The sequence below is a fragment of the Lissotriton helveticus genome, chromosome 3_1 (assembly GCF_964261635.1).
Source record: "Lissotriton helveticus chromosome 3_1, aLisHel1.1, whole genome shotgun sequence".
Classification (NCBI taxonomy): Eukaryota; Metazoa; Chordata; class Amphibia; order Caudata; family Salamandridae; genus Lissotriton; species Lissotriton helveticus.
Genome location: NC_136061.1, coordinates 1,557,384,475 through 1,557,410,872, shown reverse-complemented (window position 1 = coordinate 1,557,410,872; position 26,398 = coordinate 1,557,384,475). Strand labels below are relative to the sequence as shown.

The 26,398-nt window shown below is 42.5% G+C and overlaps 2 protein-coding genes across 3 annotated transcripts in view; one reads left to right on the top strand and one right to left on the bottom strand.

Moving 5' to 3' along the window:
* Window positions 1-3,045, bottom strand: part of CFAP68 (cilia and flagella associated protein 68) — a 90,319-nt gene extending 87,274 nt beyond the window's left edge. Inside the window, 2 exon segments of the mRNA XM_078683951.1 lie at window positions 2,919-2,989; window positions 2,992-3,045. Of these exon segments, the coding sequence (XP_078540077.1) occupies window positions 2,919-2,989; window positions 2,992-3,045 (125 nt within the window).
* A 450-nt stretch (window positions 3,046-3,495) lies between these two features.
* FDXACB1 (ferredoxin-fold anticodon binding domain containing 1) overlaps window positions 3,496-26,398 on the top strand; it is a 149,824-nt gene continuing 126,921 nt past the window's right edge. For both annotated transcript variants that reach the window (XM_078682314.1, XM_078682313.1), the window contains exon 1: window positions 3,496-3,625. The gene's annotated coding sequence lies outside the window, so the exon portion shown is untranslated. The remainder of the gene's footprint in view (window positions 3,626-26,398) is intronic.

Genomic DNA, 26,398 nt, shown 5'->3' with positions numbered 1-26,398 from the left:
GGAAACATTAAAGAAAGACTACCCAAGGCCTCCTGATTAATTTAGGAAGATAAGTATGGCTATCTCCAAGCAGATAGAAATTAGATTAGACTCTGCTGTTCGAGAATATACTGTGTCCAAAACATGTCATGAAATAATGGGAAGACGACACATTGCCTGTCTGGCATTTGTCCACATAACATGTTAAAATATGACATTCAGTTACTTATTCAGCTGAATTATTTTGCATTCATAGAGTTTGTAATATTCCATGTACTTCTGTTAAAAATGTTTCTTGTTTCCCAGTAACTGTGAGGTTGCTAAGGTTGGGAAACACTTTGGTTTATGATTCTTGTGTACTGTACTGATATGAGGTATCCCGAGCCGAGGACCTAGTTTACCTGGCGACGAAAAAGTCGGTACAGTTTATGGCCCAGGCCTGGCAAAAATATATAAATTTCTCTTATATTGATAGATTACCGAATAGATGGCTGAGGAGAGAAGTTCTGAGATTAAGAACTGGATTGAATCCCTATTATGGTAATATTAGAGTAAAATCGGAGATGATAGATAGCATTGGAAACTGTAAGTGTATAGTGGGAACCTCATGTGATATGATGCATATCTTATTAGACTGTTCAAAGCTCTTAGAACTTCGAAAAGAGATCTTATGTCCAATTTTTATAAAATATGGTGTACATAATAGACTTGATGCAAGTGTCCTCCTAACAGAAATGCTCTCTTTAGATATTGTTTGTGCATTGTGGAGATTTATGCAAAAAGTTAAACGAACTATGAACTGCGATTAGCCCAAGCCATGTGTGCTCCATTTTAATATGTCACTTTTAAGAAAGTTGGCATTTCCCCGCCTTAGCTCTTTAGTGCCTGTGGCATGAACCCTGGTCACATGACTGAATGTAACTGACTGTTGAGCTTTGTGTATTTCTCCTAGACAGCTACACACAATAGGCAACTTAGGTGTGCCTGGATGGGCCACCACTGGCAGGATGGGGGGAGGAGCTATGCACAGCCCTACTTACACTTGAATAGGCTGAATCCTGCCTCCACACACAGGGCTGTATGTAGTTTGTCTGGAGCCAGAGCAGTGATGGGAGGATACCTTGGGACTTCAAGGGGAAACCTCGAGAAGCCTCTCCCCCATTTCAAAGGCACAACTGGGAATGTGCCATCTATATCATGATATAAAGCATTCCTACAGTCTGCTTGCTGGGGCACAAACGGCTGCCTATCACCAACGCAGGCACCCTTGCACCATGGTGCAAGGGTGCCTGCATGGTGCAAGGGTGCCTGCATTGTAAGCAGGATTGTTTATGTGCAGGAAGGGACACCTGTGCGATAGAATGCGACACACTTGGAAAGAGGAAAGAATTAGGCAAATAAACATATTTATCCTCGTTGCACCACTGGTGGGGAGGTGTATAATTCTGACACATTGAAGATGTCCCAACTTTTTCAAGTACTGTTTTCAGAGGACGTGTTACTGGGTGCTGATCAGGTACCTTCGTCGGCCTGGTACTTGGTCATGTTGGTTTGTGCAGCTAGTGTGACTGGGTGTGCTGGAGTGTTGGGCTGCACTTTTGAGTTTATGAGGGGTGTGGAGTAGTGTATTGTCCTTGTATGTGTTGTTTGCGAAGATGGAGAAGGTGTGGGAGTTTCTTGTGCTGTGTAGTTTATTGATGTTTGGAGATCTTGTGTTTTTATGTAGGAATGGAGTTGTGAAAACGGGTTTTATGTTGGAATCTGGTCAAGGGAATTTTAATTAGGTGATGCATGCTAAACTTTGGTTATTTGTTTTGTGCCTCAAATGTGTATACTTAGGCATGCTGGGGAGACCCTCTGTCTGTGACATCAAGTCCTGTGCATAAATATTGTATGCTGTCATTGTAATTGTGCAGACATGTGGTGGTGGGGCCAAGAAAAGACATGCACATATTGGACTGTTATACAAGGGGAGTCAAAACCTAGTTGTTGTCCGAGTTTCTCTTTTGATATGCAGTGTGGGAGCCTAATTTCTTAACCTATCAGAGTTTCTGCGACTGCTATTGGTTGTCTTTGTGTGTCTGAGTGGGTATTGAAGATTTTAAGAGGTTAATGATTAAATGTGTAAGCCACACATGTTGGAGATTAATCAAGTATGAATTATTGTTACTGTACTTTTCTTATAAGGGAAAGGGTGTTATTTGTTTGCAAGAAATGGAGCAGTGTAGTATCGTGTGTTGTCATTCCCTGTATATATGAGCAGGCGTTTGGACTGATGAGAATGAATGATGTAATAGAATGTTGGTGTGTTGTTTGGAGAGGAAGCCAGGAGATAAAGAGTTGAAAAGAGGATGATGCTCTGAAAGGACCTACCTGCTTTTTCTGTAACCTAACATGAAATTAAGATTTTTCATCCTGCTAATTTATAGGACACCTACGATTTTGCTTTGCCAAGAAAATTGAGGACAAATCATATTTCCAATTAACTTGCATTTGACTATGAATGTTTAATGAAGGAGAAATGTTAGGTATAATTTGTAGCTACACAAATCACAGGTTTCTCATCTAATTCGGGGACTTTGGCATGCTCGGATAAACAGAACTATAAAATGCCACAGGAAAACTAAAAACTTAGGGCTGAGCTAAGTTCACATGCCTTTGATATTCTTCAAAACCCTATTTTAAATCATATTGAAAAAAATAGTCACACTTTCCAGTAAAACATAAAACTTCATAAAAGTTAAATCCTGGCCTGAAGATTTCATGAATGTGTCAATTAAAGGGCATTATGGATAGTAATTTAGTCAAAACAAGTGTTTATCAAGTAATGACGTTATGCAGCCATTCAGTAGAAATAAAGTCATATAGACACTCAACTTTATCACTGCCTCATGACTCAACTCTTGCCTGTGGATTGGGGAGGATGAGAGATAATTTACCTGCTCTTGCAGTCCGGTGCTGACGATGCAAGTATTGTCCGTTACCACGGCAACTAGTACACTATGATATCACAGAACAACTCGTACGTGCAAAGCGACGTGTAAAGTATAATATCGTGACGGCCATCTTAGAGTGGAATGTATCCTCGCAGTATATCCCTGTGCACATATTTCACATGGTACCTTTCAAAGAGAGATGTTTCCTATTTGTAATGTTTTTTAAACACTAGCCCATTGAGTTGTTTGATGAACCCATGTTTGCAAGGAAGGCATCGTTTCCGATTAAGGACTCTACGTTTTTTTTCTTATGATGTCGTTTCGTTTGCATAAATGACCAGTTATGTTTCATCCTTTGTAGTTTGCTAGATTGGGAAAAAAGAGACTATTGTGCGCCATCTCAGGATTCCCGAGCAGTTATGAAGCACATAACTCCTTCGGGAGTTTTGTCAAGCGCGTTATAAACCCACATATAAAATAAATAAAAATCAAGCCCATGAACAGGCTGTGGGAGTCGTCTGAGAGCTGCCAGACATGGTTGTGTAAAATGACCTAGGATTGGAGAATTCGCGACACCTCACCCAACCCAAATGCACCGTGCAGAATTCCGGAATGCTGATTGGCTGTGGAGTGTGCACGTGCATCTGGACGAGGGCGTCATCGAATAGTTTAAATGGTTAACCTTGTGGATAGCAGGAGTTTGGAGTGAGGTGAGTTATTCGAGAACCTGGCAGTGCAGGGTCCGTGGGTGGTTCTAGATGGTAATAAAAATGAGGGCAGTAGGTTTCGCAGCAGCCGCCGCTGAGGAGGTATGACGGACTATTGGTCAGAGTGAGCAATAGTGGGAACCGGTTAGGGACACAGCGCGGTGGCTGGTATGATGACGATGTGGTATGTTCATGCCTGACATGCTCCAGTTCCTATTGACTCCTCGTCACGTTTCTTAGCCCTCAGCTGGTGAATGCCATACGGGGCCCCTTCTCGGGTAGAGATGGGACAGCCAACAGCACAACCGAGCCAAAGGTTTGGCGGGGCTCTTAAGAGCCTGTGCAAGAGCCGGGTGATTAAAATAGTTGGCATCTAAATAAAGCAGCAAACGTGAACATATGATAGCTTGTTTATGATTAGAAAGGGCATCGTTTCAACTTTATACATTAGATAATTTTTATACAGTGCACACCCTGAGCTCTCTTGTTGGAAGACGCTGTGATATGAAATTACGGATAAAAAGCAGGCTCTTTACATTTAATACTTGCCGAGGATCACACAGTTTTGTCACGCGGGAAAGCCAGGATTAACCCCAAGTTTTTCAATTTCACTGTATGCAATTCACCCACTAGATGGCTACATCTTTCTCTCCCTATTACCACCAAAGGTCTATTCTCTGTTTTTAGGTCTCGACCTGCCAATGCGCTTGCGCATTGTAGGTCGAGACATATAGAGGTGCATCAGGAAAGCTTACCAAGAGGGCTTTGGCAGGCGGATTACGCACAGTGCATGTGCTCCATGCACGCGCTTGCCATTTGCTCCCCGACGCTCGGCATCAGACTTCAAAGTAATCCCTTCTGCTCCCCTGCCCCGCCTCACCAGCCACGTCACAAACAACAATTTGTCTGTGCCTCCCGTCACACTTCAAAGCTGCCGCTTCCCGCCCCCGCATCCGACTTCAAAGCAATGCGCTCCCGCCCGCCCCCCCCCCACAGCAATGCCAAGAGCTACTCGACATCCGACCACTGCTCAGCGTTCTTTTTACTTACTGAATGGGCTTAATGAAATGCTTGTGGCTGCTGCTTCGTTTGCTGTACAGACCTCGGTGCCCCTTTATTTCCGTGGTTTGTTGCTCTTACACATATATCACCTTGCTTCATGTCTCTTAGGTCACTTACACTTTATGCTAACAAGCACCCCCCATGCCCCCTCCCCCGCCACGCAATCCTCCTCACCTCTTCACTTCTCTTTCGCGCCCCCTCTCAATTATGCAGCCCGTCGGGACCCTCGTCCCTCCATTATATGTTGCTGCTGGTAACATAAGCAGCCGTCTTAAAACTTTTAGCAAAGCCATGCTAATATTATTACAACGGAGCATTACCCCACGGAGTAGCGTATTAAATATAGCCCTTATTATAATCTCGCCAACCCATGCACTCCCGTTGCTGCGCTCTTAGGCTCTTGCCTGCTCTCTCTGCTCCTAGCGCCTACTTGTGGGATACAGACCTCGGTGCCCCTTTATTTCCGTGGTTTGTTGCTCTTACACATATATCACCTTGCTTCATGTCTCTTAGGTCACTTACACTTTATGCTTTTTATACCTTACACAATATTTTAGGACTCGGTGCTTCCTTCTCTCCCCCCCCGCCTGCTTCTATTTATTATGCCCTTTCACCCGTTGCTCCTTCTGTGCTCCTAACATCTGTATATACGCCCCGTACACCTCCCTCCCAGCCCCCCGTGACCGCAGCCTATCTATTGCTTACAGACTTGCCCATGGTACTCTAGCCTGGGCACCGTGAACTGTGGAGAATGCAAAGTCGGACTCACATGTTCAGCACCCCCCTCCCTAAAAAGGCTCAAGTTTCAAAGTTTAAAGAGCTCCGTTGATTATCGGAATGACACCAACATCATATTTCGGGCTCCTCACTGTCTCATTAAGCAACCCCCCTCCCCGTGTGAGTGTTTTAGTACAACGCGCACACAGCGTGATTTCAGTTCTGTGCCGGTGCTAATTACAGCGCGCCATAGGTATACACAGGTGCTGCCCAGCGTGGCTATTAACAAACGCTGTATAGGTTTCAAACCGCTACCCAAAAAACAATACATTGATATACACAGCATTTTATTAAAAGCATCTTTGTATATAAAACGTATGCTGGCTGTGTGGATTTAGTTTCTTCATTCTAATATAGTGGTGGAAAGTGATTTTAGTTTGAGTGTGTTTTGTAAAACCTCGCAATTTTATTTTTTATTTTTCATGTACACTTCAAAAGCGAACACGTTCGACAATTATAATGGCAAAATTGTACCGTAACATACAAAGAAAAAATAAATAACTATTTACTACAGTTTCCCTTACCAGTTAACTAATATAATCTGAATGAAAAGTGCTATTTTCCATACCTTACCATAGAGATGGGCTGTGTAAGTATTTACATTTTCTTTTCAGGAGGACCTTGACATCTTAAAAGTAACCTCCTCACACACTTGTGTTTTTAATTTTGCAGTTGATGCATCTTTTACTCTACTCTGGTGACAGCCATGGCAATTTTTTTTAAAGATTTTCTTCTTTGTAACTTTGTGCTACTGTTGTCTTTTAGTGATCACGTTTGCATTTATATGTGAGTTGACATACCCTTGGGAGCTCATCTCATGCTATAAAAGGAACAGACAACGAGCACGCATTAAATAGATTAACCCCTGAACTCTCTGATTAATGCTACCTGACAAGCTGGTTATGTAGGAGTATTTATTGTCTGTGTAAAGATGGTTCGTTCCAAATTAAGAAGAAAAAAAAGACCGAAAACAACACTGTGGCAATATGTGAAACTGCTATCTATCTATCTATCTATCTATCTATCTATCTATCTATCTATCTATCTATCTATCTATCTATCTATCTATGTATCTATCTATCTCACTCTATCGCCCTCTATCTATCTATCGCCCTCTGTCTATCGCCCTCACTCTATCTATCTATCTATCGCACTCACTCTATCTATCTATCGCATCACCACAGCATCACTCAGGGGCACCACAATATCACTATGCGCTACCACAGCATTACTGAACGCCACAGCATCACTCGTCTCCACCACAACATCACTCAGCGCCACCACAGCATCAATCTGTGCAACCATTAAATAACAACTGGTTCAAATATGTTCTCTCAATATTTCAAGCTTTATTACAAATGTCACAAAAATATGTTAATATTTCACTTCTGTTCTTGGATTTTCATCACACTTGAATTTTCATACACTGAACATAATCTTCACAAAAGTTATTTACAAAAGTTCTAGCTATTGCCATTATAAATTACAATAACTTATTTAAGTATTATTAAAAAAATTAAAAGCCATTGTTATTTGTAATATCAATATATCCAAGTCACATAAATACAACACATATTGCATTACAAATGATATAGGTGTCACATTTGCGAAAGTTAAAACTATTGGCATTGTAAATGACAAAGCTATTAATTTCGCTATTTTCAAAACCAACACATAAATAAAAAATGTGTCATTTACAATACCAATAGCTCAAACTTTCCTAATGCGAGACCTATTGCATTGCAAATGCTTGTTAATTCTTGCAGGGCTTTAAGTGGGATGAAAAAACTGGGGGGGTCTGTCTAAGGGACGTGGCCAATGTAATTAAGGGCATGGCTTAAAAACGAGTAAGCTAAAAATCTGTGCTTAGCATAGTGTGCTGCCCGACTTGTATTTGACTGTTTCTGTCATTGCATCCAGATATTTGATAAAACAAGTAACTTCGTACCTACAACAAGTCACAACTATTGGCTTTGTCAATGGTTGTTAGTTGCATAAGATAAATAAGCCGAGTTTCCTTCTTGCTTGGGGGCTCTCTGCGTATCGCCTCACACCAGTGACAACAAGTCCCACAGAGCCTTGCGCGTGGACGCGCATAAGACGCCAGCTGCGTCCCCCAGCGGTTGTAGCTGCGCTTCCTTCTTGCTTGGGGGCTCTCTGCGTATCGCCTCACAGCCAGGACCACAACTCCCACAGAGTGTTGCGCGCAGACGTGCATAATACTCCAGCAGCGGCACACGGTGTGGTATGCGCGCAGGATGCACCCGCCCCAAGGGTGTGCCCGTCCACGTCCGTCAGAGCCTGGAAGAGGCTGGGCTAGGTCCCCTATCTAAAATCTGGCATCTGACTAAATGTATTTGTCCCCCCTGTTCTGTATTCGATTCATCATTATGGGAAAACGCAAAGGTGCTACAGAAAGAACGGGTGGTGGGTCTGTAGCAACACTGGATGCACCCACGAAATTGAACTGACACAGAGACGCCTGTCAATGGAACAACTTCTTCCCTTGGGATCTCCTGCACAGATAACGCAAGAGGTCCAGCTAAAAATCTATTCCCCCAATTGATCATATCGGATGATATTCCACTGGGGCAACAGGAATAGTCAATGGGAACTATTGACCCATCCAACATAACTGGAAGGGACTCGGAGCTCTCAGTTCCCACCACTTCACTAAGTGACCTTATTAACGATCCCCTGCAAAGCGGCATGGGGCTGGCGCGATTACCAAGCCCAAGCAAACTAAACCTACTCGCGCCTCCAAACCTAGGGGTCCATATCCTAAAGCCTTCACACAGTCATGTAACTTCAGTAGCAACTCAAACTGGAAATACACTACCCCCACAAACCCCATTTACTAAGGAATTATAGGCAGAAGTAAGCAAAAGGTTTATGATACTGTTGGACCCTATTCTGACTAAGCTAGCACAGATTGAACAAAAACTGGTCAGTTTAGAACCACTCAATACACCCACCCGGTCTCTGAGTGAGCCCCTCAGAGTGCAGCATTTGTGTATGCCTGCAGACTCAATTCTAGTACATCACAGCGTGTCCCAAACCTTGACAAATCCTTTAATGCTGGGTAATATCATTAACCCCGCTATACAGGTTTGTCTGCCACATCCTAAATCTAGCAGACATACAGATACTCAGCAGGAGGCTCCAATTATACAAGCTCCAGTACCAAGGGATACATTCCAACAGGCACCTATAGCAAGGGAGGACTTCAGGAAACAGGAACACAAGATCCTAATGGCTTGCCTGCAGATGACCATTCCATACCAGTTCTCCATCTCCCACTTGAAGCCTCCCCTCTGGTACTGGTTTTGGCCAACGTACACCCACTCCAGGGCAACAAGCAGGAATCTACGACACAGTTAATCGCTGCATTGGCTCTCCCACAATCTTAAGAACTCAGTAATACGGAATCACCAGCTGGCCTATAAGACTATCATGACTAGTAGAGTGGGGTGGGTGGGGAACTCACTAAAGACCACTGCGGGGGACTGTGTTGTGATAAACTTTAAATACGCGCATGTGGGTCATCTCCTCCTGGATAACCTCTACAGGTCCCCACTCATAAGTACCCAAATTATTCCTTTACCACTGGAGCATTTTTATAAACAGGCTTTAATTTTTGGAGAAGGAAAGAGTGGTAGGCTAACTTCAGGTCCTCTACTCACAAGACATGTGGGGGGCCCAATTACCCTCGGGGGTAAAGTTACAAAATAGATTTGCCCCCCTTTCCGATCAGGAATCATGTGATTGACTACCATTGCCCATTGGGAGAATAGTTACAACAGCTAGTTCACCACTTGGTCCGTATGTAACACCCATGTCTCCTTCGCCGCAGGGCATAGTGGATAAAAATAGGTCTACCCTTGCATCCTGGAATGTGGCTGGTATTGCCTTGAAGGCAGGTAATGAACAATGGTACATTTTATGGCAATCCTCGAAGATCATCTGCTTCCAGGAAACATCGGCTAAGGATCCGGTTTTCTTTTTTTCCTGGTTTTCACACTTTCCATACTTCTGCAGTGCCCTCAATGTCAGACAGAGCGAAGGGGGGGGGGGTCTATTAACCTTGTTATCGAACACCACAAGTAAGGCAGGTTGGCTCCCAAAATATAAGTTTTCAGCTTTTCCATCTTGAGCCTAGAAATGAAGGTTCCTGGATTCTAATCAACTTCTATTATAATGAATTCGGTGGGAATATGAAGAAAGCGGTAGAAGACTTAAACAGGGAGCTAGGGAAAATTAAGTTACCTAAAAAAAAAGTTTCACCCCACATTATTTGGGTGGGGGACTTCAATATTCACCTTTGTAAACATAATGACTCTAAGGTGTGTGGTTTAGTTGACTCCCAGGACAACCCCCTCATACATTTCTCTCATAACGAATATGGTGATAGACTGAATAACCTCCTATATGCAAGCAATCTGGGAATAATTAATAATACAAAAGCAGGACATATAGGCAAAACATTCAGGAGGGGCAGACAGGAGTCAACGATTGACTTTATCTTAGTTTCCTCTGTAATAAGTGGAAACGTGGACCACTTAGACAACCTGTTTACATTTTATAGTGACCTTGTTATTTTATTTATCTCTTTAAATTTTCCTTGTAAAGGGAAAAAACATCAACATGTAGCAGATAACCTAGTGTTAAGTAGGAACAATGGCTACCAGTTAAAGTGGGCACAGGTTGAGAAGCTGAACCTAGGCCATGAAGTAATAGCCCAAGCAAGGGAAGACATTTTACACTACTTGGTGGAGGGGACTTCTTCCTCCCTTTTAGTTACCCAGTTTACAGTACCCTTAATGAAATTAAAATGAGTGCTTACCGTACCAAGCCTGTAAATCTTAACCGAACCAAAAGATGGTTCGATCATGCATGTTCCATAGCAAGGAGTGCTCTTATCAAGGCCATAGAAACCCACCACAGAGACAAAACTCCTACGGAGTAATTACAATCATGCCAGGAAAAGAAGAGAGAAGGATATTAAAGAGAAGGCCTGGAACAATCTAGAACAAGCTTCTATCTCGGACAGCAGCAGGGAGTTCTGGAGAGTTATAAATGCCCCTTATTTTTAAGACTCTAAGGATCCTTCCCTGGACTCACATGTAGATCAGGATGCATGGGTGGGATACTTCGAAAGCATTTTTGGCCTTAGCACTTTTCCTGCTCTCACACCCACTGAGCCACCCTCATCACCACAAGTTAGCCTGTGATTCTCTCTAACAGAATTTAGAAGAGGGTTGGAGTCATGCGCACCAGGAAAGGCCCCGGGCTAGGACGGTGTCCCGATCAATCCCTTCCAGCAGAACTATGATATGTTGGTCCCCTTATTAACAAATGTTTTTAACAGTATAGCAACAGAGGGTCCTCCATCATCTTGGAACAAGAGTGTAATTGTCCCTATTTATAAGAAAGGGGGTGGGGCATTCCTAAGAATTACAGTCCAATTTCCCTTCTGGATACCACTGCGAAGCTCATGGGCTGGCTCCTATTAACCAGATTGGAGGTCTGGGCTAAAGAAAATAATATACTGATGCAGGCGCAATATGGATTCCAGAAGGGAAAGGGGACGGTGGACCCAATTTATCACTCTGTATAGAAAAATATACCAAAGTGAAGGGGGGGGGTGTAGAATTTATATGGCTTTTATGGTCCTGTCGGCGGCCTCTGATCGTGACTCAGCAGAGGTTGTTGCCAATCCTGGAGGGGATGGGGTAGATCCCTTGATAAGCCACTTTATACATCAGCTATACGCCAACGCCACTTCCTGCGTTCGGTATGGCGCAAATGGGGAATGTACACACTCATTTAAGGTCACACCGGGTTGTGTCCTCGCCCTTCTTTTTTCCATCTACACAAACGGGGTGGAGGCTGCCCTGACTGGCTCACCCTTGGAGGTGCCTACATTTGGTAACAACCCCCTTCCAATAATGGCGTATGCTGATGATGCGGTCCTAATCGCGAGGACAGGGGTGGGTTTACAAGCTCTCATAGCATCATACTCCTCATTCATGGCTTCATTAGACCTCAGAGTAAATGAAACAAAGTCATTTGTTATCATAGCGGAAGCCAGGAGAGGAGCAAAACCCCCTCACTTCTAGCTGGCCTCAAAGAAAAATGAAGTGGTAGACTCCTTTCCATATTTGGGGGTCTTGTTTGATAAGAAGAACCATTCCTGGAAAAATCAGGTGGCGGTAAGAGCACAAGGAATGGAAAGGAGCCTTCAAGCTATTAAGGGCTTTGCAAGGAAGTTGGGAGCCAGCCCTCTGGACACGATTAAAAATATTTTCCAAGCTAAAACAAAGGCAGAGGCAACATATGGGGCGGTAGTTTGGGGGTTGGTAAACTCAGATCAGCTCCAGAGGATAGAAGATACCTTTTTCAAAATCGGGCCTCGTTACCCCATTCCCTCTCAAACTACATTTTACACCTCGAATTGGGGTTACCCCACTTGCTTGATACTATCAGACTGGCCCCAATCCTGTTGTGGCTCTCAATTTGGCAGAGGTCCACAGTAAATTTAAAGCAACGCATAATTGCCAGCAGCATGAATTTGGACCATTACAACAGGATTGGTTGGCTCAGATACGTAGAGCCCGAACTGACTGCAACTGGGCAGGGTAACTTATTTAGAGACCCCTCACTATGTAGGAAGGTAACGAAGCGTCAAATTACAGAGATGTATCTACAGAGGGCTATTTTTCTCCCGAGGGAAAAATATTGGCAACAAAAGGCGATAACTGCATATGATTTTATCCCGCTAAGAGCAGGGGATAGATTTTCATACCTTTTGCGCATCACCCTTGCTCACCATAGATTTATTCTATTGCGCTTTTGCCTGAATTACCTCCCTCTGATGCTAGATCTTCCAGTGAGAAAGTTAAAACATTCAGATTTGCCCCTCTGTCCGCGTGACAACCACTCGCCCCAAACGGATCTACATGTAGTATTATTCTGCAAGTTTTACCACACTGAAAGGAAAGCTTTTATCCCTACCGCTTTTAAGGCGCTATAACTTCACACAGTGCAGGGTGGCATGGTATTTTTTAAAGGCACTCTCCTACCCCTTTGTCTGCTTTTCTATAGCATGTTTTTTGTCGGCTTGTGTGAGAAAGAGGAGGAATCTGGCTCCGTTGACATAATTTAGCGAATCAACAAGAATAATTTGGCCTCAGCTAAGTGATGGGGGACCAAGAATCAACAATTGTACAAAGATTACGAGTGCCCCAACTTATGGCTTTTAAATATTACTTTTCCTTTACAGAGCTAATTTGATGGAATTGCCAAAAACTGTATATAGATTGTAATTGTTTTAATACTGTGATATGGTTTACTTAATGAAATGATGCTTTTATGATCTGTTTTAAAAAGAGATTGAATAAAGATTCTGATTCTGAAGCAGCAACTATGGCTGTATATGATATTGAAAAAGCTTCAACTTAAAGTCCTGGTGACACCACAACAATGTTGCTACTCCTGAGTTTCAAAAAGAGAAGGGAAATCCACAGATAAAATGACTCTCTTTAAAGGATTTCCCTTCCCCTACTAGGCTCACCTGGCATGATGTCATGCCGTAAGTTCTCCACTAGTGCGAAGTGAGCAGGGCACATCGATGTGCCTGCTCTCACTGCAATCTTGAAAAAAATGGTCCGCCTGTGCCAGGGCTCGAAGCAGAGCCCGATAGAGAGCCGTTTCGAGGCCCCCTTTAAACAAGCATTTGCAATGCAATCGGTCTCGCCTTTGGGACCTTGTATGCATTTAGCTATGCAGCACATTAGCCTGGGTGCTGAAACATCTACTGTTCTTTAACATGGAGGGAAAGTAAGTACCAAAGTGTATCACGCCAGGGATGGGAACACATGGAGAGAAATATTGCCTTTAAGCAGGAAATGGTATAGCCCACAGCTCTGTTTTTAATATAAAACCAGGGCCTTTGGTGGGCATATCACAGAAAATACAAGATTTGGAAAAAAAAATATTGTCTACGGGTGCTCGTGGAAGACAATTTCTGTGGACTGGAATCTAGAGAATGCTAAAGTGATTCTGGTATTTTACTGACCTCTGCTGGTCGTTATCGTTATCTATCAAGAAAATTAAATAGAGGCAGTTGCCAGAAAAATTAAAAAAAAGAAAGTTCCTAAGCAACTCTGGTATTTTATTGACCTCGACTGGTCATTTTCTATCAAGACAGTAAAATAGAGGCAGTTGAACTAGCAGAAAGCAATTCTGGTATTTTACTGACCTCTACTGGTTGTTTTCTATCAGGACAGGTAAATCGAGGCAGTTAAATAGGAAAAAAAGTCCCTACGCGGAAGCAGACAAGTCTTGGGCTGATCTCCAGAGCCCACAAAGTACATACACATATAAGTATATACTAAAGTATATACAAGAGGTCTTGAACACTCAACCTAAAAACTGCTGGTGCTTAGCACTGGTGAGACCTGGCCCATATAAAGCCCATAATTCTTGGAGCATGATGGTAGAGAATGGGTGGCAGTTTGCAGCCGAATTTAGTAGTAGTAATGTTTATTTCGGAAACTTCATTCCATAAAACATACAATCATTCATTAGACAATTCTATTAAAAACAACACAGATGCAGATATTATTTAGAGTATGACAACAAACAAGGCAGTCATAGTGTACTAGACAGCAGGATATAAATTATCATGACCAAGCAATGTCAGTCATTCAGAGAGCAGTCTGCTAAATAAGGTGCCAATACAGTTGCTGTATTTCTTATGTGCTAATAAATAGGCTGTGCATACTTAAAGATCAACTAGTGAGATTAAAAAGAGTACACACCATTGCTAACAAGTAAAATATGTAAAGTTGGGCTGTTCGATCGATGGGCTGGCCAAATTAAAGTAGCTATTGTGTTTAAAGCGGACTGGGATAATAACCAGTCAAACAACTCATCTAATGTCAAGCTACAGTGTCGGTACGCAGATTGAAAACTAGAGAAAATTCAGAACTAAACTATAGAAGCCACCTAGCTAATCTGGTGCACACTAAAGTGCTATTGCAAGTAATATGGTTCATACATAATATAGAATTAATCGAATTTCTTAAAAATCTAATAAAAGGAGTAAAAAAAGGTTTTAAAAGTGCATCCCCAGAGCTGCCATTTACGCAATTCTTTAAGCAATTCTTTTCGCTGGACTTGCGGGGAGAGAGGGAGCTGCTATATTTAGTGTAATCTGGTATAAAACTGGCCAATCTATTCATCACAACTTGCATTTTTTGTCTTTTTCTTTCCTCAGCAACCTTACTGCTAATAATATTTGCCTAAGGCGGCCACAGCGTAGGTAGATGTATCTCCGTTCTGCATCCTTAAAGCTTCAAGGTGGTGTCTAATGCTTAGCTGATTACATAGTGGGCTAATCCATTTCCTTCTGGAATTGACGTTGGCATGACAGAAGAACAAAACATGACATATTCGGACAACAGTCTACACATTGAGCAGTTGTTGCTAGAGACAGGACTCCAGCCTGTGTACTGCGTGGACGACCCTATTTCGAGTGTGCTATATATAAGTTTTAAGTACAGGAATTTCAATAGTTGCTGTTGCGGGATTTCTAAGATTGCTTCATATAAGCAGAAATTGTCTGTTAAGGTGGGGGTTTGATGGAGGCTAGCTAGGATATACTCACTGTAAAGAGATTTTTGCTGTTTCTTTGAAGCTGTGTTTAGGGAACTTAGATCAGACCAGAAGGTTCCTAGGCCCAACCTAAACCAGGAATGGATGTGTCTGAACTACAGAAAGGTGAGCTCTTTGTCAAGCCTCAGCAGTTCCTCTACCGCATTCCGGTATGGCTTGAGCTCCTCTGTGGTCCAGATCCTCACCCAATATAAAAGAGGACTCAATTTGGCAAAATATTCCACACCTTTAAGAGCTACGTCGAGAAACATGGGTACTAGGGGAGTGCTTCTGGGGAAGGGAAGAAGTGAATGTGTAAACGTGTTCTCACTTAAGGTGAGTGTATCAATGTTCGCGTTGCCCCAGATTTCAGCACCATGTAAGGCCGCTGATTGAGCCTATAATGTATATGTCTCTATAGTGGGAAGTAGGGCTCTTGATGTTGTTCCCTGGTATTTTTTATAGATGGTTGAGGTTTGCTGCTGGAGCACTGCCCTTCGCTTCTGAATGTGAGGGTACCCTGAAACCCTACTATCCAGCATAATACCTAGGTATTCATATCTGTAGGCTCGCTCTAGTTTCCCAGTATCCAAGGGCAGTGTGTTTCTAAAAGATTTGTGCTGCCTAAATGAATTTTGTTTTTGTTACGTTAATCTCCAGACCCCTGGCTTCCCAAAAAGTGTTTCAGTTATCCAGCAATTGCTGCAGTCCCATAGGAGTCTGCAAGATTAAGAGAGTGTTGACTGAAAATAAAAAGCAAGGACACTAACCCCTTCTAATCTGGGAGTGTCTATATTGTCTCGGTGAGGGGCTGCTATAGCATTGTTGACAAAAAGGAAAAAAAGGGTAGGGGCCTGCACACACCCCTGCCCCTCCCCCTCCCCCCTGCACATTGGGATTGGCTCTGTCGGTTGTCCCTGGCGATCCCATCGCACTTGGGCATAATTATTTGGGTGTAGGCTGTAGCCTTATTAATGGACCAAAACGGCCAAATTAAAACTTGTCTCGTTTTGTGGTCGAGAGTCCAAAAGAACCTCAGGCTGATCCAGAACCAGGCCTCTGGCTCAAACCCTGAGTGTCTTTACCCACCTCTGTTCTCGTCTCTCCTGGATATGCAGTGGCAGTTCTCTGAGGAATTGGTGCCATTTCTAGCATTTATTGATGTTTTGTTTGCTTGGAAGTGAAAAAACATGAGTTCAGGACGTGTGCTGTACAAAAACCTCTTGTGTTTGACATTATAGACCATAACTTTGCTCCGTCTATATTAAGAATCCAGGCCACATGTAGAGTACACATGACAACTGACGTGGCTCTTTGTTCACCAACAGTATTGTCATCAGGGCGGGGGCAGGAATGTTGCTAAATTCATGTTTGCAAAAGAAATACTTCCCAATGCAGAGCTATAATCTGATGTACCGACATGAAACACTTTTGCGTGTTAAAGAAATGCACTATTTTGAAGACCCATTATTATATTGTAACGTGAATCTTTGCCTGATTTACACGCCAAATATTTTCAAGGCTCGACTTGTGCACAAGCTCTAAGAGCCACTGCCGACATGTGGCTCAGCTCGTCCTATTATTTGGATGACTTATGATACTATTTGATATTTGTAATATATTTGTTTTAGTCTGGTTTTTAATTTTGGAGGACGGTGAACAGTATGTTTCTTTATAAACCAGAATCTCGAGAATATCGCACATCATAAAGTAGAATGAGCAGCTCTGTACTGAGCATATGGTGGGCAGGTGTGCAAAGCAGTAGAGGGTGTTAACAAAAGAGAGGAAGGACTGGAAAACAGCAACAGTGACCAAATTAGTAAAAAAACGCGTTTATTAAATCCGTGCTTAATATAGAATTAGCAACAAACAACATTCCTGAGTCCTATTGGTTAATTTGCATAAAAAAGGTAGCTGTTTAGACCTGGTCAATTATTGACCAATTGGCTTGTTTGACAGGGTAGAGAAAATTCTGGGTCGGGTCTTATTGGATCGTCTTCAAGCACGAGTAGATGCTAACTCTGTCCTAACTAATTGTAAAACTAGGTTTAAAAAGTGGTTGAAAACTATAAAACAGACATTTCATTTACATCTAATATTCGACACATATACTAGAATTAAGACATTTCTTGTATGTTTGACCTTTATTGATCTACGATCAGCTTTTGACTTGGTGTGCAGGTTTAAGTTTTTGAGCTCTCTTCTCAATTTGGGTGTTGACCCTTCTCTGTTAACAGCCATTCGAGGCCTCAACACCCAAAATACAGCTAGGGTTTGGTATGGACCCAATGTGGAATGCAGTGGCTCATTTTAATACCATCAGTATTATGAGAAGGCAGCATATTAGATCCCCTTTTATTTAACCTGTTTATTAACTATGCTGTGGGCTGCCTTGATCCTAATTAGCCAAGCTGCTTGGCTAAAATGTCTCCATACTTGTGCATGCAGAAGATGCTGTTCTATTATCATTAACTGAAAAATCCATGCATTCTATGATAGAGACATTCTCCACTAAAAATCTGTTTATGAATGTAATAACACTAAGGGTTTGCTGCTGACAACTCTGCCCATAAAAAGTATTTTAAATAAATAGAGAACTGCTGGATAAAGTTGACTGTTTTGACTATTTGGTAATGCACTTTCATCGTAATAACTGGCACGTTCATGCAGAAAAGGCTGTAGCTAAATTCAAGATGTTTGTCAATGCAGTATTGAGATATTCCTGCAAAGAAGGCACTCAACTCATTAGTGCTGTCTTGCAAGTCTATACACAGAAAGCAGTTATGACTGCACTTTTGGGGCAGAGATGTGGGGTATTAAAAAGTGAGTTATTGCAGTGTTGCTCTTTTAATTAGTTTTCCAAAACTGTTCATTTAATATTGGAATCATATCAATCAAAGTTCAAAGAATTGCTTTCATCATATCATGTATTCAAGTAATGAAGATCCGTCAAAATTCATACATGCTCCAATGCATTTCGGGCTACCCTGCCCTTTATCCAGGAGCTTTAAGAAATCAAAAAGATATAGCCAGTCACTAACATGTACAATGTAACACACTTAAACGCGCTGGTCGCGTGACATCATGCAAGACGGTTTTGAGGCGCAGCAAGTACTCTAAAACGTAAACGAAAAGGTGAAAAAGTGAACGAAAAATTGAAACAGGGTGTCAGGCGGTAAGGTGGACTTACTTGACGGACTATCTGAAGTTCCACTCAAGATGAGGCTGAAACGGAAAAACAACGTACATGAACAGTCGTCCATGGGCGTGTGTGTCTTACATAGAAACGGACTTGTAGATACACGTGGCGGTATAAAACCGACTTACTTGATAGACGACGGAATCTGTGCATCTTGACGATGATCAGTTCACTGTGGATAGTTTCACGGGGGGTTCAAACAACCCGGCATCTATATGGAGGAGGATAGGTCTTGGGCGGGTCATGTGATTGATGAAGTTAAAAAACGGACGAAAAGTGAACGGATTGCGGTGGCGGCCATGTTATAGTGGTGAACTATCGAGACTTGCTAGATCGTGACATATATAAGTGTACAAAAATGAACATCAATACATTTAGGAAAATGGCTTTACAAAAGAATCATAGCATCAGGGATCACAAAATAGTGATTTACAGAAAACAACTCAGTTCAATCCTGTCGTTGAGCCCAAACGGCTGCATAGATTGCAAGCGATAAATCCAAGCCAGTTCTCGTTGCAATAAACATTTATTATTGTCTTTGCCCTCTTTCTTCTTTATGATTTCCAGTACCATGTATTTGAGTTGTGCCACACTATGTGAATGTTCGTTGAAATGTACAGCAATGATGTAGATCTTTCCACACGGACATTGAGGAGATATATCAAATTAGACGAATCACAGGTAGCTTCCACATTGAGTTTGATGTTGAAACCCCTCATTGGGTGGGTGATGGTGTTACCTCTAATAATGTTATTACAACTGTTGCAGTTGGTGCATGGGCGTGTTCCTTTAGTTGTTTTGCACGTGTCTGATTGTTTTGACAATATCTCTTTGATGTTTTGATTGCGGGTATATGCAAAAATAGGTATAGATTTAAACAAATACTTAAAGTCAGGTTCCGATGTTAGAATTGGCCAATGTTTTAAAATGATCTTTTTGTATGCTGCACTTTGGATGGAGTATTTAGAAACAAGAACCATCCTGGTCCCTGTAGGATTAGATGATTTGCTGAGTGCCATTTCCCTTGATATTTTAGAAACTCGATCCTCAGCTTGTTTAATTGTGTCTTCAGGATAACCTCTTTCACGGAACCTGTTGCCCATTTCGGCGATCCGTTTGTTGCTAAGCTCAGGGTTTGACGTGATGCGTTTGGCCCATAACATTTGTGAATAAGGTAAATGTCTTTTAAGGGAACCCTGGTGGAAACTGGTATAGTGCAATGTATTGATTCGGTCTGTTTTCTTCCGGTATAAATCTGTGTCAAAACCAGTGGTTGTTTTGGAGACATGTACGTCTAGAAATGTGATTGATTCGTCGTTGATCTCCCAAGTGAATTGGATTCTGTTGTCCTTAGAGTTGAGATCTGCCAGCAAGTGTTCCAGGTTGTCTCTTGAGTCTTTCCAAATAAAAAATAGATCGTCAATATATCTGACGAATAGTTTTAAGTTGTTGACCCATTCGGGATTCTCATAGATGTGGGTTTCCTCAAAGTCTTTCATGTAGACATTGGCGTACGTGGGCGCGGCACAATTGCCCATGGACATACCGGACAGCTGCATGTACCACTCATTCTCATGCTGGAAGTAACTATGATACAGGGTGAACATCATAAGTTCTGTCAGAAACTGTTGCATTGGAGTCTCTATTCCACTGTTTAAGATGGTTTTCTCAATAGCTTCAATCCCACCCTTGTGGGGAATCGACGTGTATAGAGACTTGACGTCTGCTGTACATAAGATCAAATTTTCACCTTCTTCTTGTGTGATGTTTGCGAGTTTGTTGAGGAATTCAGTGGTGTCCCTCACATAACTTTTCATTTGTTTGACTGATGGTTGAAGATACCTATCGATAAACTTTCCGACAGGCTCGTGAAGTGATCCTCTCGTGGATACTATGGGTCTAAATGGTGGGTCGTTGCGATTCTTGTGGATTTTGGGAATGATGTGTATTGATGGACTCCTTGGATGTTCTAGCAGAAGAAATTTCTTTGTTTTTTCGTCAATCGTGCCTAACTCCAAAGCTTTATTAACTATTTCACTCAAAATGTTCTTAAATTGGCTTGTAGGGTTGGCATCTAATTTCATGTACGTCTCTGGGTTAGAGATGTGTTCATGCATTTTCTATACATACATTGTGGTGTTGACCACCACCAGAGCTCCGCCTTTGTCAGCTTTTAGACACTTGATCTCCGTGTTATTTGCTAGTGTTTTAAGAGTATCCTGGTCTTTCTGAGTGATGTTTTTATGAATTTTTTTGTTATAGTTGATTTTGGTCAAGTCTTGTTTGACGAGAGTTTCAAAAAGATCAATGCATTTGTGGCTGCAAGGTGCTTGATATGTGCTGGGGGGGCGTAGGCCCAACAGTAAGTCTGTTTTTTTGTCAGTATTTGGTGCTAACACATTATCAAAAAAATGGCGTAGTCGCAGTTTCCTGGTGAATTTGAAGGTACTCACTTCCAGTTCCAATTGATTGGTTTTAGCAGTTGGGACAAATGATGTCCCTTTTTGTAACAATTTCATCTCCTGTGTAGTTAAAATGGTGTCAGAGATGTTTATCACTAAGTGTTCTTCTTTTTGTCCTTTTTCAGGATGGTGCTTCTGGTGTTGGGGTGACCTTTCTCATTTTCTTTTACTCCTACGGGGTCTCCTCTGTCGTTCTGGCCTTCCTCTAAAAAAGGCTCCGAAGTAGTTGGACTGCTATCTCTGTGTATCAAACCTTCCGTGCTGTCTTTGGATTGTTGCTGTCCTACATTCGGTGCCATACTTCTTCTGGCGGTTGGTCGCTGAGATGTCTCACTTCCAGAGGAAGAGTTATCGTTTGTTGGCTATGTGGTTTGTTCCTGCGTCGTTGGGCATACACTTCAGCCCATGTGTAAACCTCTCCGAGCTTGTAGTCCAGGGTGTCCCTTCTGAACTTTCTTATTTTCCTTTCGTTTATTTCTCTGGTGTGCTTATCTAATTGTGTCTTAGTATCCTCTAAGATTTTGAGCCATTCCTCGGATGAGACAGAGTCCTCTAGTTCTTTTTCGATGTGTTTGATTTCTTTGCTTAAATCTACAAGGATGCTTGATAGTTCTTCTACAATGAGTAAGATAAGATCCAGGCTGCATTTGTTCAGGATAGCATTCCACTTTTCTTGGAAGGTTTTTGAGTTCTTACACAGGGAGGGTTTTAATGCTATCCGCAGTCCCCGGGGAATTCTCAACGCCCTGTGGTACTTGATGAGGGTGTTGGCATGTAATTTTTGGTTGATCTGGCGCTTGGATAAGTATAAAAGTTGCCTGATGCACTGTTCTTTTGTGCGGCCGGATGTTTCTTGCCCTATATCTTCATTGATGAGTGCGTAAATACGCTCGGTTTCATCGTTGCTGAATGCGAGAGTGCTTGCCCTTGCTTCTGTACTTTTTGAAATCTCCTCGTAGTTCATTTTGTTAGCGTGCTACCTCCCCCCTGGGGGTCCAAGCGCCAGATCAACCAAAAATTACATGCCAACACCCTCATCAAGTACCACAGGGCGTTGAGAATTTCCCTAGGACTGCGGATAGCATTAAAACTCTCCCTGTGTAAGAACTCGAAAACCTTCCAAGAAAAGTGGAATGCTATCCTGAACAAATGCAGCCTGGATCTTATCTTACTCATTGTAGAAGAACTATCAAGCATCCTTGTAGATGTAAGCAACGAAATCAAACACATCGAAAAAGTAGAGGACTCTGTCTCATCCAAGGAATGGCTCAAAATCTTAGAGGATACTAAGACACAATTAGATAAGCACACCAGAGAAATAAACGAAAGGAAAATAAGAAAGTTCAGAAGGGACACCCTGGACTACAAGCTGGGAGAGGTTTACACATGGGCTGAAGTGTATGCCCAACGACTCAGGAACAAACCACATAGCCAACAAATGATACCTCTTCCTCTGGAAGTGAGACATCTCGGCGACCAACCGCCAGAAGAAGTATGGCACCGAATGTAGGACAGCAACAATCCAAAGACAGCACGGAAGGTTTGATACACAGAGATAGCAGTCCAACTACTTCGGAGCCTTTTTTAGAGGAAGGCCAGAACGACAGAGGAGACCCCGTAGGAGTAAAAGAAAAAGAGAAAGGTCACCCCAACACCAGAAGCACCATCCTGAAAAAGGACAAAAAGAAGAACACTTAGTGATAAACATCTCTGACACCATTTTAACTACACAGGAGATGAAATTGTTACAAAAAGGGACATCATTTGTCCCAACTGCTAAAACCAATCAATTGGAACTGGAAGTGAGCACCTTCAAATTCACCAGGAAACTGCGACTACGCCATTTTTTAGGTCGAGCGTAGCGATGGACCTTTTGTTGGCGTGTTAGGGGGAATGTGAGACCGTGTACAGGCACGAGCGTCTCCGATTTGCCATCGAGGGCGCGCACGGCGCCGTGCAGATGCCATGCCTCAGATTCACAGCCTCACTCACGCATGCGCACACAGACACACACTGCATATATATACACACACACACACACACGCGCGCACACACAAATGCACGCATCCACCCCCCACTCACCTGGCTCTTTTGTCGTGACTCCCCGTATCTCCGCCGCAAATTCAAAGTTGCCTCCCCGGAAACACCGCCGCAGCCCGGGAACCTCGGGAGCCTCAGAATCAGAAATCCCGAGCGCAGCTCCTCTGACGTCAGACGAGGAGCCGCGCTGGGATTGGTGCCGGTGGGGCTGTTGCCTAGAAACGGAAGACTCGTCGACGCCGGGCGGAAGGGGCTTCTTCGCTCCTCAGCCGGGCAGCGCCTGTTTTTTTTTTATCAATCTACTAGATTTCTCTGCGATTATTTCATGATGGCGCATGGCTGGTTTGTTGTAGGCAGCGCGCATGTAAGCCTGGGCAAGAATAATTGTGGCTGTGCGTTTGTTTGATTATTTACGGCGCGGAACGCTGCCCCATGCCTTTATTTTTATGAGTATTTGTTTTTTTACTCAATGGCGGCACCATGTTTTTTTCTCTGTGAGTTACTGCTGCCTCCCCCCTCGTGGCTCCTGCTCCGTGGTTCATAAGCATTTGCAGCTTGCAGTATTGTTATGACCGCTCACCCCCCACATTCCCACTCTCCAACCCCACGGACTGCGCATGTATGGCTGTTTAGACCGCCGAGAAAACATCATGTGTACACTTTAACGTTTACTATGGCGGCCGTGCGTCAGACATCTGCATACTGTTCTGACGTGATCTCCTCTGCCAGTGTGCCGCTAATTAGGCTGATTTTCACTTAAAAGTTTCTATTGTCAGCCGTCTCAAAGGGCAATTAGGAATGGGTCGATCCGTGAGCCAAACAATCATTTTATCAAGCATTTGCAATGCAATAGGTCTCGCATTTGCGAGAGTTTAACCTATTGGCATTGTAAATGACAATGCCTTTTATTTATGTTTTAGACACCAACACATAAATAAATGGCATTGCCATTTACAATGCCAATAACTCAAACTCTAACAACTACGAGACCTATTGCATTGCAAATGCTTGTTTGATAATGTGTTAGCACCAAATACTGACAAAAAACCAGACTTACTGTTGGGCCTACGCCCCCCCAGCACATATCAAGCACCTTGCAGCCACAAATGCATTGATCTTTTTGAAACTCTCGTCAAACAAGACTTGACCAAAATCAACTATAACAAAAAAATTCATAAAAACATCACTCAGAAAGACCAGGATACTCTTAAAACACTAGCAAATAACACGGAGATCAAGTGTCTAAAAGCTGACAAAGGCGGAGCTCTGGTGGTGGTCAACACCACAATGTATGTATAGAAAATGCATGAACACATCTCTAACCCAGAGACGTACATGAAATTAGACGCCAACCCTACAAGCCAATTTAAGAACATTTTGAGTGAAATAAGTTAATAAAGCTTTGGAGTTAGGCACGATTGACGAAAAAACAAAGACATTTCTTCTGCTAGAACATCCAAGGAGTCCATCAATACACATCATTCCCAAAATCCACAAGAATCGCAACGACCCACCATTTAGATCCATAGTATCCACGAGAGGATCACTTCACGAGCCTGTCGGAAAGTTTATCGATAGGTATCTTCAACCATCAGTCAAACAAATGAAAAGTTATGTGAGGGACACCACTGAATTCCTCAACAAACTCGCAAACATCACACAAGAAGAAGGTGAAAATGTGATCTTATGTACAGCAGACGTCAAGTCTCTATACACGTCGATTCCCCACAAGGGTGGGATTGAAGCTATTGAGAAAACCATCTTAAACAGTGGAATAGAGACTCCAATGCAACAGTTTCTGATAGAACTTATGATGTTCACCCTGTATCATAGTTACTTCCAGCATGAGAATGAGTGGTACATGCAGCTGTCCGGTATGTCCATGGGCAATTGTGCCGCGCCCACGTACGCCAATGTCTACATGAAAGACTTTGAGGAAACCCACATCTATGAGAATCCCGAATGGGTCAACAACTTAAAACTATTCGTCAGATATATTGACGATCTATTTTTATTTGGAAAGACTCAAGAGACAACCTGGAACACTTGCTGGCAGATCTCAACTCTAAGGACGACCGAATCCAATTCACTTGGGAGATCAATGACGAATCAATCACATTTCTAGACGTACATGTCTCCAAAACAACCACTGGTTTTGACACAGATTTATAGCGGAAGAAAACAGACCGAAACAATACATTGCACTATTCCAGTTTCCACCAGGGTTCCCTTAAAAGACATTTACCTTATTCACAAATGTTACGGGCCAAACGCATCACGTCAAACTCTGAGCTCAGCAACAAACGGATCGCCGAAATGGGCAACAGGTTCCGTGAAAGAGGTTATCCTGAAGACACAATTAAACAAGCTGAGGATCGAGTTTCTAAAATATCAAGGGAAATGGCACTCACCAACTCATCTAATCCTACAGGGACCAGGATGGTTCTTGTTTCTAAATACTCCATCCAAAGTGCAGCATACAAAAAGATCATTTTAAAACATTGGCCAATTCTAACATCGGAACCTGACTTTAAGGATTTGTTTAAATCTATACCTATTTTTGCATATACCCGCAACCAAAACATCAAAGAGATATTGTCAAAACAATCAGACACGTGCAAAACAACTAAAGGAACACGCCCATGCACCAACTGCAACAGTTGTAATAACATTATTAGAGGTAACACCATCACCCACCCAATGAGGGGTTTCAACATCAAACTCAATGTGGAAGCTACCTGTGATTAGTCTAATTTGATATATCTCCTCAAATGTCCGTGTGGAAAGATCTACATCGGTAAAACCGAAAGGAAAATAAAGGTCCGTCTCAACGAACATAGATCCAACATCCGAACCAAAAACACAAAATCCAACATTGCTGTACATTTCAACGAACATTCACATAGTGTGGCACAACTCAAATACATGGTACTGGAAATCATAAAGAAGAAAGAGGGCAAAGACAATAATAAATGTTTATTGCAACGAGAACTGGCTTGGATTTATCGCTTGCAATCTATGCAGCCGTTTGGGCTCAACGACAGGATTGAACTGAGTTGTTTTCTGTAAATCACTATTTTGTGATCCCTGATGCTATGTTTCTTTTGTAAAGCCATTTTCCTAAATGTATTGATGTTCATTTTTGTACACTTATATATGTCACGATCTAGCAAGTCTCGATAGTTCACCACTATAACATGGCTGCCACCGCAGTCCGTTCACTTTTCGTCCGTTTTTTAACTTGATTAATCACGTGACCCGCCCAAGACCTATCCTCCATATAGATGCCGGGTTGTTTGAACCCCCCGTGAAACTATCCACAGTGAACTGATCATCGTCAAGATGCACAGATGCCGTCGTCTATCAAGTAAGTCTGTTTTATACCGCCACGTGTATCTACAAGTCAGTTTCTATGTAAGACACACACGCCCATGGACGACTGTTCATGTACGTTGTTTTTTCGTTTCAGCCTCATCTTGAGTGGAACTTCCGATAGTCCGTCTAGTAAGTCCACGTTACCGCCTGACACCCTGTTTCACTTTTTCGTTCACTTTTTCACCTTTTCGTTTACGTTTTCGA